The 11,636-nt window shown below is 43.9% G+C and overlaps 2 protein-coding genes across 3 annotated transcripts in view; one reads left to right on the forward strand and one right to left on the reverse strand.

The window, feature by feature from the left end:
- Positions 1-1,246, forward strand: part of KDM2B (lysine demethylase 2B) — a 130,662-nt gene extending 129,416 nt beyond the window's left edge. For both annotated transcript variants that reach the window (XM_007448709.1, XM_007448708.1), the window contains one exon: positions 1,065-1,246. In XM_007448709.1, coding sequence (XP_007448771.1) covers positions 1,065-1,246 — 182 coding nt within the window. The remainder of the gene's footprint in view (positions 1-1,064) is intronic.
- A 4,238-nt stretch (positions 1,247-5,484) lies between these two features.
- RNF34 (ring finger protein 34) overlaps positions 5,485-11,636 on the reverse strand; it is a 16,455-nt gene continuing 10,303 nt past the window's right edge. The window contains exons 3-6 of the mRNA XM_007448710.1: positions 10,448-10,855; positions 8,917-9,015; positions 8,455-8,656; positions 5,485-6,435 (exon numbers count right to left, since the gene is read on the reverse strand). Of these exons, the coding sequence (XP_007448772.1) occupies positions 6,245-6,435; positions 8,455-8,656; positions 8,917-9,015; positions 10,448-10,855 (900 nt within the window). The 3' untranslated portion in view covers positions 5,485-6,244. The remainder of the gene's footprint in view (positions 6,436-8,454; positions 8,657-8,916; positions 9,016-10,447; positions 10,856-11,636) is intronic.

The following is an 11,636-nucleotide window of genomic DNA, read 5'->3' on the forward strand; positions in this document are numbered from 1 at the left end:
GGGGGTGGACTCCTTAGAGTTATCGCATTAAGGTCATGTCATCTGCAAGCAGAGACATTTTTACTTGTTTTCCGTATCATTTTAAAAAATTTAATGCTTTGATCTGTCTAGAATTTGTTTTGTTGTGAGGTATAGGCCACATTGTTTGAGGTTTGTAATTCTTAACCCAGATTGTCCTTTCATCGGACATTTATTTTTCACTCTTAAACAGACTTTGTTTAACCCATTCATGGGCCTATCCATAATATTCCCCACACAACCAGTTTTAGTGATGATGAAGAAAGGTCTCCAGCTTAATATACCACTGAGATAAAGGAATCATTGGGCTCAGGGTGGGGACTCAGCCTCAGTTGGATGCAAGCTGGCGTTGCAGCCCGTTGACTGAGGATTCAGTTCTAAAAGAAAACAGTGCTACAGAAGCAAAGTCCAAATTGATAGAAATACTCGGTTGAAGAGCACATCTACTGGTGAGGGCGCGGTGGAGGGTTCTGAATTCTGCTTTTGCTCCCTGTGGACAGAATCTTTCCGGCCCCTTCTAGCACATTGGTCTCCTGCATAGGTTTGAGGCAAACGTCCCACGGAGGGCGGGCAAGCACACAGGGCCTCTGTCTAAAGGGCTGGTGCCCAGGGGAGTGGGAGGATCCCAGGATGACCTTACAGGTGTCCTCACTCCCCCAGCACTTCTCCCCTGGGAATAGGCAGACAGCGCACGAGAACCTGCAGAGAGGTGCCTCTCAGCAGTAGAGTAGAAGTGAAAAGCAAGCTATTTTCATATATTGTGTGATCCTATCTTTATAAAACAACATAGACAGGACCTACTGATGTGAGAATATATACATATGAGGGGCGGCCATGGGGTAAGAGTCTAAGCAGTTTCACTTGGAATGTGTGGATGCTTTTCAAGCATATATGAAACTTCTATAAGTGGTAGATGAAACCATTCTGCATTTGAAGAGAGCTTTCCAGCAAGGGCAGTTGCTGCTCCGTTGCTGAGTGCCTGGGGCTTGGGGAGGGCCCTCGGCTGCACGCTTCCTCCACCTCACCTCGTGTCCTCTTCCCTGCAGACTGCAATAAGGTCACTGACCAGTGCCTGTCCTTCTTCAAACGGTGTGGGAATATCTGTCATATTGACCTGAGGTACTGCAAGCAAGTTACCAAGGAAGGCTGTGAGCAGTTCATAGCCGAAATGTCGGTTAGTGTCCAGTTCGGGCAAGTGGAAGAAAAACTCCTGCAAAAACTGAGTTAGTCCATGGACAAGTATGTAAATATGGGGTGGGTGAGGGGAGGGGACGTGGCAGGGGAGGGTGAAAGACTTTACAAAAACTAGGGCTTTTTTCAACTTGGAACTTGGAACAACAGACCACAGAACGATTCCATTTTGCAAGTCTCGCTGAGGGAGAAGCCAGTCCACCACCGTTTTGGGGATGAGTGAGTCAGGCGCTTTCCTTTGGTCTTTCTGAATCAAAACTGCACTGCTTTCTGGACCATTTCTAAGGCAGCCTTTACCAAGAAGACATTCCTGTCGGAGAGGAAGGTGGACTTGGGAGAAATTCTCTTACTGGAAGCATGAGCTTAGGAATTTTTTTTTTTTTTTTTTTGGTGGTGGTGTTTTTTGTTTTGGACACCTTATTCCTGGCAACTTTGGGGTTTTTGGTGTCAACATAAAATGGACCACACACCACAGCTGCCGTCTTGACATGTTTGTTTGTTTGGTTTTGTTACATCTTACATTATGCAGAACTATTTTTGTACAAATTGTTCAAAAGTTATTTATGCAAGGTTTGAATGCATACCAGTGTTTTTATTGTTTTGAGATTGCCAACTTTCCTGGTTTCCTTCAGGTAGGAGAGAACTTAACCTGTACTTCATACGAATCCATCTACACACGTGCCCAGATCTGGCAAAACAGGCGAAGACCTTCCAGTTAAAAGCATGTCTGACTGGAAGTTGAGAGCCTGCTTTGTATGTCAAGAAGTTACATACGCATGTTGTGGATATGTGTAAATTATAGCCAAAGTGAGACACTTTGCTAAATTTCCTCTGTATAGAATTCACCTTTCTCAAAATTTTAAAATTCAGACTTCAGCCTTTGAACTCAGGAGGGGTTTGCTCCCGCATATGAGCTCTTGTACTCTACATAGATCTAATTTATACAGTGAGTCAAGAAGTTGAATAAATGATCCAACATAGCCTTTCTTTTCCTTTTTTCTCTCCTTTGAAGTGTGAGTTGAGTTCTCGTTTAAGGTTTATAACATGGCTGTTTCCTAGTTGTAAAATTATGCATTCATAAGTGCCATTGTTGTAAGGTGGTGTTTTCCTAGACCTTCCCTGACGCGGTTTTACCTTTGCTGAATTTGTATAAACAATTGTACAAAAAAAAAAACACTCTTGGACTTGGAGGGTTTCTGTTCTAGGGGTGGACTAGAAATCTGACTAGGAAGTCCAGAGGCAGTAGTCTCAACGCCAGCGTATATACTGTTTTGAAGCCAAACAAGGTATAATTTCTTATTCATCTGAGAAATGCGGCAGCCCCTTGGTACGTGTTTTTTCCGTCTTCAGAAAGAGATCTTGCTGTTTGTAGCTAATAAAGGTAACAGGAAAGAACTGTGCTACACCAGTGTCCATGTGTAAGAATTAGGTACGAACTGCCTTAAGGGGCAGGGTGGCTTATCTGTTTGGGTGCTGCTGACCACACCCATATAAAATAACTTCCACAGCCATTTGGCATTTCCACTGCCAAAGTGGGGACAGGGGTTCATTTCCTCAGCCTCCGCTGGACACAACTCAAGGAGGCCACATCCTGCACTGGTAACCTGGGGCTGGGGTGGTGGAGGCACCTGGTTAGGCGATAACTTCCCCAGGTGGCAGACATAGAAACCAGTGAGAAGTAGACTTTAGATCACAGGATTTTTATACTGGAACAACTGCTCTAGTCATCTGAAAATGAAGATAACCCAGCTTCCTTCCTTAGTTATCAACAGCAACATCAGACTTGGGACTCATGGGACTAGCCTTTCCTGCTGTGGTAGTTTCATACTGCCCCTGCCCCCCATCCTTTTTTTTTTTTTTTTTTGCCACGGTGAAATGGTTTTACATCCCATCTAGTTTGTGCCGCCGCTTATTAATTTAAATCCAGAGATACTTTCTGACTCAAATTGGAGACATCTGAAGCTGTTGCACCCCAGAATTTAACTCAGGAGATGCATTTAACAGAGGTTAAGATTAGTTTAACACTCTGTGGTTTACTTATAAAAACGTGGCTTACCTTTGCAAGCCTGATCGTTCATCGTGGAGCACCCACACAAGAGGTCAAGTTGCAGTCTTCTTGGCGGCCTGAGTGCTGTGAGCCTCCGAGTAGGAGTCACCCTCATGTCCAATAAAGGCATCTTCTCCCTTGGGAACCGTTGAAGGAGGACGGTGGAGATTCAAGTGGAATCTCAGCATTAGAGGGCCCTCTTTCCCCTGTAATGTTTCCAGGAGCACACAGGTCAGCCAAGAGAGGCGGTGAAGGAAGGGCTGCCAGGGCTGAGCAGCCAGAGTTTCCATAAGGACACACCACAGAGTAAGGACAACATCTCTCTAGGCTTGAGACGGCCAAGGCAGTGCACTGGTCACAGATGACCTTCCCCCAAGTGTACTGAACAATCCAGTTAAGATTATACCCCAGTACAGTCTCGAACAGACTCATTCCTTCAAAAATGAGCTTTAGATGAGGCCAGGCCAAGCTAGGTGCCTGCAAACAGCTGCTCTGAGCCCATACACTGTATCTGATGAACTAATGGAAGGACCGTAAACCAGAGGGACCACTTCTTGTGTGAGGATCATAACTTCTTAACCCAGGAAAGAGGAGAGGCCATAACCCTCCTTCCTCTAGGCATCCTGGCCTTGACAAAGGCAGGCACCACGGCCCATCCAAAACATGGAATGACATCCTTCCATCCTGTGAGGACAAGGACAAAGAGACATCATTGCATTCCATTGTGAACTTCCAGAATTTTATCCACCACCTATTCAGAAAATTAAAGATGCATGGCATGCAGCTAGAAAATGCAGATTCCAGGGAGGAATGTTTGCCCTCTGCCAGATAAGTTAGTCCCTTGCAATTCAGTTATTCCAAGTGTCCAGCCTATTAGGCTTAAAATTTGTTGGCTTCTCACTGAGCCAAGGTTATTTCAAAATGCTACTTAAGAAGATCCACCGTTGAGAGTTTTTGTTCATTGCTGAAACAAGCACCTGAAACTATAAGTCCAAAAAGAAACAGTAAACAAGCTGTTCTGAGACTATGAGCAAATAAATCTCAATTTTCTAATTTAAGATACACCAACACCTGCTGCTCAGCTTCTATTTCAGTGTGTTTACCATCACCCACTGGCCTGGATTTGAAGACTTCTCTCCACCAAATTAGGGATTTGTGGGGAACGTTGAACTTCTGGAGTTCACCGTCTCAGAAGAAGTACAGTCTAAGTGCTCCTAAAGCTTCAGCAGGGGCTGAGCTTTTACTGTCCATGTGAATTGTAGCCAGTACCCACCCTGGGCTCTTCAGGCAAGCACAGGAGAAGGGTATTTGAGAATAGCCACAAGGCTTTGGTTTACATGCTGTGACACTCAAAACCAGAAAACATAGAAAGGCAACTTTTTTTTTCACAGCTAGCCAAACTTTCTGCCTTAAAGCACAGAGGGACAAGACTGTTTACCTCCTTTGCTGTAAGTTTCAGGTCTTGTGGATTGACTTCTGGATCCTGAGCACCTGAAGGCATGTGTTAAACACTGCAGAGTCAAAACATAAAACACCCACAGGACTCAGCCAAGAAGTTATGTAGTTTCCTAAAAACATACCTGCCCACAAGCCATGGGAATGAATCCACAGTTGGTCTCAACTAAACCAAAATACCACCCTGATTAGAGCTGGACCTAAAAGAAAAGAGATTTCAGATCATTAATGTCCCAAGAACCTTTCAGCATATGCTAATGTCTCGGGTTTCTCTGTTGTGGTATTAGAAGAGTTAAGAAAAAACACTCATCAGAGCTAGGTTCAAATTCAGATGTGGTGACTTTTTTTTTTTGGCTGCCCCACACGGCTTATGGGATCTTAGTTCCCTGACCAGGGATTGAACCGGTGCCCTGAGCAGTGAGAGCGTAGAGTCCTAACCACTGGACCGCCAGGGAATTCCCTATGGTGACTTTTTAACTGTGAGATTTTCGACAAGTTCTTTAACTTCTCAGAGATCAAGTTCCCCATCTGTGACGTGAGGCAATATCTATTTCAGAATGCTGGAGGTAACCATAAAGCACCTGGCACAATACCTGGTCACAGTATATGGCAAATATGTAGTTAAATTTACTGACAAATTAGCAGCCAAGGTAGACAGGTACAACATCTTTGAAGGTGCTCCTTTCTCTCATGAAGAATATGCTAGACCAGGCCTGGACACCCATTCATGCTGTACCGAAGTGAATTAGGAACTGGCCAGGACAAATGTAAACAAAAGCATTTTTTAAAACCTAATTTTATTCCTAAAGTTCAAACTAGCTAGTGGGTAGCACTGAAAATACACTTTCAATATATAAAACAGTGTAAACTGATTACATGTTAATAAAGAATTTAACACACACACTTCTCTAATGAAGGAAGCTAGATGCAGCCCTCGCTATAAAAAGCTGTACCTGAACAAAAATGGACATGTTTAGTCTCAGGCCCTGGCAATTGACTATAGAATGTCAGTTGTTCCCAATTACGTTTAAACGCAGAAATAGCAACAATGTGGAAAACTACATTCATCAAATAGTAGCATTTAAAATATACATGACTAATAAAATGAACATTCAGAGGTGCCCCTGTTCAGCGTGTACCATGTCGGCCATTTGCAGACAGTGACCTCATCCAGAGAGCAGAAGTTTCAAACATCTGAGTAGTTTAAGTTAAAAATAGGATGAAGGAGAAATAAGAGAACAAGATAAATGTACTCCAAAGAGAACAGTAGCTGATGCCATAAGCAGTCTGACTTCGGTGATTAGTAATCAGAGATGTGTGAAGAAGCCCAGCAGAAACTGGGAAACTGAGCCAGTCCTCCAGCTGACAGGCACACAGCATGGACCAGTGTTGCTGCAACTTAGGATGAATCTTTTCCGTCCCCAGTTAGTCGTGAAAATAATTTTTAAAAATAGCTTCAAATTTTGAACAGGAAGTTTCCAGTCCCTTCTATGCACTGAAACGTCTGGGACCGAGCTTGGGGGGTCCTTGGCTTCAGGACTTGAACACGTGCACGGCGCGCACCACGTACTGCCGGCAGATGGGACACTCGTTCATGCGCTTGCCGCACTTGGTGCAGGTGACCATGTGCCCACACTCAAGCAGGACGCAGTCGATGATGGCGTCCATGCAGATCCGGCACAGGCTGTCGTCCTCCTCGTCCTGCAGCTGCAGCCGCTCGCCATCTGAAAGGCAACAGAGAGCTGGGGCTGCAGGCACGGCCTCTGAGTGACCCAGAATGACCCCACTGTAAGAGAAATTGTCCCCGCTTCTCGGCACATTGGTTCCTTCCACTAGAAATGGCAATAATTACACCTCATAGGGTTTTGTGAAGAATAAATGAGAAATACTTAGGACCAGGGATGAAGTGCCTAACACACGTTAGCTATTTAATTCTTTTTTTCCCGCCCCCGCCCCTATTTAATTCTATTTTACATCTGTATGTAATGCAAGGTTTTTGTGATAGCTTGCTTCTATAAATAAAAATGAAGAAGCCCTAGGCTGTCCTACACACGGGCCTCAGAGTCAGAACACGATTCGAATTTCCAGCCCAACTCTGTGGCCTTGGGAAAGTCACAGGCTCCAGAGCCTCATCCTAGTAGGAGGAGGAGCTTTATTTCTACACCGACGGGAAAGCTATAGAGTCATACATCAAGTAGCCTGTAGTTGAGGGATGGCACCCCCTGAGCCTTGGAAGCATCTCAAAATTCATCTGTGTTTCTGGCTACGATGGTACTGTTGGGAGTCTGTCTAACTCAAAAGGCATGGGACATTCTGGTTCTGAATAAGAAAGGTTCAGAATGAGTTTTAAAAGTTCATTGCAGCCTGAGATTCGGCCATAGAGCTATGGACAGTGAGGCTTCCCTTTCTATAGGTCACAGAGGGATTAATGGGAATCATGAAGAAGGTTAGAAAGAACTAAACAGGAATTCAAGCTTGAAAAGCGAATAGTCCCTGAATTTAAGGAAACAGACACTGTTGTGTCAAGAGAATCTTGTCATCTGGGGTCCTAGTTCATAGTCCATACCATTACTGGAAAGTGGGGAGAAAGGATCCATGAATAAGATAACAGATGAGCCTCTGTAGGCTCCAATGATTAAGATGCCTGTATCTACTACTGTTGCATCATCTTTGAAGTAGGTGTGGGGCTTCCCTGGTGGCACAGTGGTTAACAATCCGCCTGCCAATGCAGTGGACACGGGTTTGAGCCCTGGTCCAGGAAGATCCCACATGCCTCGGAGCAACTAAGCCCATGTGCCACAACTACTGAGCCTGTGCTCTAGAGACCACGAGCCACAACTACTGAAGCCCATGTACCTAGAGCCCGTGCTCTGCAACAAGAGAAGCCACCACAGTGAAAAGCCCGTGCACCGCAACGAAGAGTAGCCCCCGCTCTCCACAACTAGAGAAAGCCCGTGCACAGCAACAAAGACCCAACGCGGCCAAAAATAAATAAATATATTGAAAAAAAAAAGAAAAGAAATAGGTGTGCCAAAATACTATCTGCATATTCTGGGCATAAACCCGTTTATCAACAAATGCTGTATTATAACCAGGTTTTAAAGAAAAAAACTCAAGATGACACATGTTAATGATGGGAGGACCGTTTTCTAGATAAGAACATAATATTTGTCAGTCTGAACACGACTGAATTCTTTTTTCTTGCCTATAAATGCTCTGTGGCTTGGCCCTGTTACCAGCTGAGGATTTCTGCTCCATGCTCCATCAATAAATAGTTCAGAAGTTCTTAACCTTAGCTTTTCATGACTTACAAAGAAACCTACTGATACTTGATGTTAAGAACTACTTAACATCTTGGCTCTAGGGAATTTTTTTCCCCCCAGTTTGATGATCTCAATTGTGACTTTTAAATCCTAAGTACTGGCCTGCCAGACAGGTTAGTGAGAAAACAAGCCTTTCTTAGATACAAGGAATTGCATTAGAGTTCTAACAAATTATGACCAGAAAAACCAGACTGAACCAAAGATTATCTAACTCATTGGCAATGGTGATCTCAAAGCCAACATCACATAATGAACTTACTGCTTAACAGATCTATAAACAGGTTTATATAACTAATTCACACTCAATAAAAGGATACATAGGTTTCTCAAAAATAAAGTGGACTTAACTGACAGAAACAGGCCAGTTTTTAAAGGCCTAAAGAAAGATACTACCGGGAAACAAAGGAAAAATAAACCTACATGACTTTTGATTTTCTTCATTCTCTTTGTATAACCGGTTTACTTTCTCTACTAGCTCCCATTTTTCACAACAGCCAGAATAGTTGACAAAATTCCGAGCCAGGATTTCCTTGAGCTGGCGCACGCTCATCCCTTCCACGTCTTCAAGGCTTGACAGGTCAGACAGAGAAGCTCTCACTCTCTTCTTAGCAAGGCCAGATGTCTGAAATCACAGAGTGTGTCCATTACCTCTGTTCCTGCAAATCCAGCAAGGAAAACAGCATGCTGCCTTCACCCTACAGTCATCACTGGCCCTGGAGATTCTCCCCAGACTTCTCACCAGTTCTTGAAGTGTCTTATGTATTGTGCTGCATTCAAACCAGAAGAAACATCCTGTGCTAATCTAGCGACAGTCCACATGGGCATTTTCCCTGCCTACCAAGGTGACGTGTCAGGGAAACCAAATTTTATAGGCAGTCTCACCCGCTCCTCCAAGTTTTCTTCATCCTCGTCATCATCGTCGTCGTCATCATCATCTTCTTCATCATCTTCTGTGTTTGCTGAAGCTATTTCACTTCGCACCTACACACATAATACATATTAGGTCAGGAATCATTTTCCTAATGGTACCAACCCATATTTATCACTGGAGAAAACCCTTCCAATAGATCCTCCCCAAGAATGACTCTAATACCTGGCATACTCCACACCTTCCTAGGATCCTGAGTGCTGCTGCCTCTCCCAAAGAGTTGGGCACCACATGATTCCATAAACAATTTACCTTCCATAGTTATCGCAAAAGTCAAATTCCTATGTGTGTGTGAATTTGTAAAATTTAACCATAGTATTAACTCCCCAGAAGTTAAGAAGGTCCCATCACAGAATGTCAAAGCCAAAAGCATATGGAATTGCACTGTGTCCTTAGCAAAAGACCTGCAGCTGACTGGTTTAACTGGAGCCTCTAAGATACAGGTAGAAACTAAAGATCTAAGATCAGCCCTAGTGTCAAGGGTATTTGATTTCAAAGATCTCAATCCTACTACCTCATGCTTAGACATTCTAATTCCAAACAATGCTTTCTAGACTAATCCACTGATGGTTGATGCTATTTCTAGTTTTCAGAAATTCCTCAACAATCAGATACTCTTTTCTTCAAGGAGAACAGAAAGCCTAGGACAATGCCCAATTTCAAGTATTCTACCCCACTAGTTCACAAACACTATATTGTATCATCCAAAGACCCACATCTCCCAAGTGGTGTCATATACCCAAAAGTGACACAAAAGTCAGGTGTGTCTTACCTTTGCATCATAATTATGCCAGCTGCCATTTGGGAAAATAATAAAACTCCTAGCTTGGGCTTATCTAATTGATGACTCTTTAGAAAGCAACTAGACCACATTTCCCTCTGCTTCTAACCTCTTTCCTCAGAGGAGAAAATTAAATGTGGAAATAAATGTTCAAAACAATTCTTTCAGCATTTTAGAATCATTCATATATACAAATTGAGTATTAATTACAAGACTTTGCATGTTATTCAATTAGTATGCCCAAGGACCTCACTGGGACAACATTCTGCACTGGCGTTTCTTTGAAATGAGTAAATAACCATATCCTGTCACTAATTCAGATGGCTGTTTCCCAATATCTAAATTAGAACAATTTTACGGTAGCAAGGCAACTGGGCATTAGGTTAACTTATAGTTTCCATGGTCACTGACACACAAATAGTCCTGCAAATGTTTATGTGCTACATTTGACAGTCATTTCGACAGCTAGTATTTTTATAAGATAGGGAAACTGAGGTAACTAAGGTCAAGAGGCTGATGAGCTCTTTTTGGGCCCTTCAGGCAGCATCTGAGCTTGGAGCCTCACATCAGGAGAGCCTGCAAGTGCAGAGTTCAGCAGCACGTGGAACCCCGGCTCAGCAAGGAGTCTTCAGCCCTAAAGCCCCCTCCATATTGGCCGAAAGCAGACGACATGCCAGGCCCTCAGGGTAATTACACCCTCGTACCTGTGCCAGTACTCCAGATCCTAAGGTCCGGTCTCCACCCATAAGCTCTCCCTGAAAGGAAGACACGGTAGCAGATGGGGCTGTATAGTTTGAAAAAAATGAATGTGTAAAAAAGCTAGAAGTCTGGGACCTTGAGGAATTCAGACTGCTCGTGTCCAGGTTGTCCTCAGAGCCCAGCCCACGATGACACAGTACCAGATCTACCAAGTCTTCTTTCTCTCGACAGGTATCGATCGGTATGTTTCTAAGAATGAGATACTGCCGTAGATCCTTCACTTTCAGTCGCATTAACTGAGGGCGCTGAAAGGCTGTCTCTCGTAATAAGTGACAAGTGGAACATCTACGGAGATTTTCTTGTAAGATCGAACAAACGGAGCAAAAATCTTTCTTGCAGTCACAACATACATGCTGAAGAAACAGATAGGAAAGAAGCATTTAATGAGAGCCAGATACAAGCCATTGTGAAAGCACTAGTTTTCCTTTTGCCTTCTATTAAAATTAAATTTTAGTTCTTATGAAGTCCCTCATGGCACCAGACCCATGGGCGTTTTCGTGTTCTAAAAGTGGTGAAAATCAAAACAGTCACTGCTGAGGCAGTTTGGATTCACGTTAGTTCAAATACAGACCTTTAAGAAAAACATACGCTTGTGTTAATGAATTAAAACCTTTCCACCCCTTCGGGCAAACGTAATTAGCAAAACAGAGCTGACTTGAACCACATGGAGCAGAAAGCACAACCACAAACTCTCTTCCTGCTCTTTGCCTATGTGAAAATTTCCCCATTTAAAGAGAAGGGGGACTGTGGGCTTCCCTGGTGGCGCAGTGGTTAAGAATCGGCCTGCGAGTGCAGGGGACATGGGTTTGAGCCCTGGTCTGAGAGGATCCCACATGACATGAAGCAACTAAGCCCGTGTGCTACAACTACTGAGCCTGTGCTCTACAGCCCACGAGCCACAGCTACTGAGCCCATGTGCCACAACTACTGAAGCCTGCACACCTAGAATCTGTGCTTTGCAACAAGAGAAGCCACTGCAATGAGAAGCCCGCGCACCGCAACAGAGCGGCCCCTACTCGCCGCAAGTAGAGAAAGCCCACGCGCAGCAATGAAGACCCAATGCCACCAAAAATTTAAAAAAAAAAGAGAGAGAGAGAGAGAGAGAAGGGGGAAAAGCCTAACAGAGAGGGAAAG

This window comes from Lipotes vexillifer, unplaced genomic scaffold, assembly GCF_000442215.2.
Source record: "Lipotes vexillifer unplaced genomic scaffold, Lipotes_vexillifer_v1.1 scaffold21, whole genome shotgun sequence".
NCBI classification, from domain to species: domain Eukaryota; kingdom Metazoa; phylum Chordata; class Mammalia; order Artiodactyla; family Lipotidae; genus Lipotes; species Lipotes vexillifer.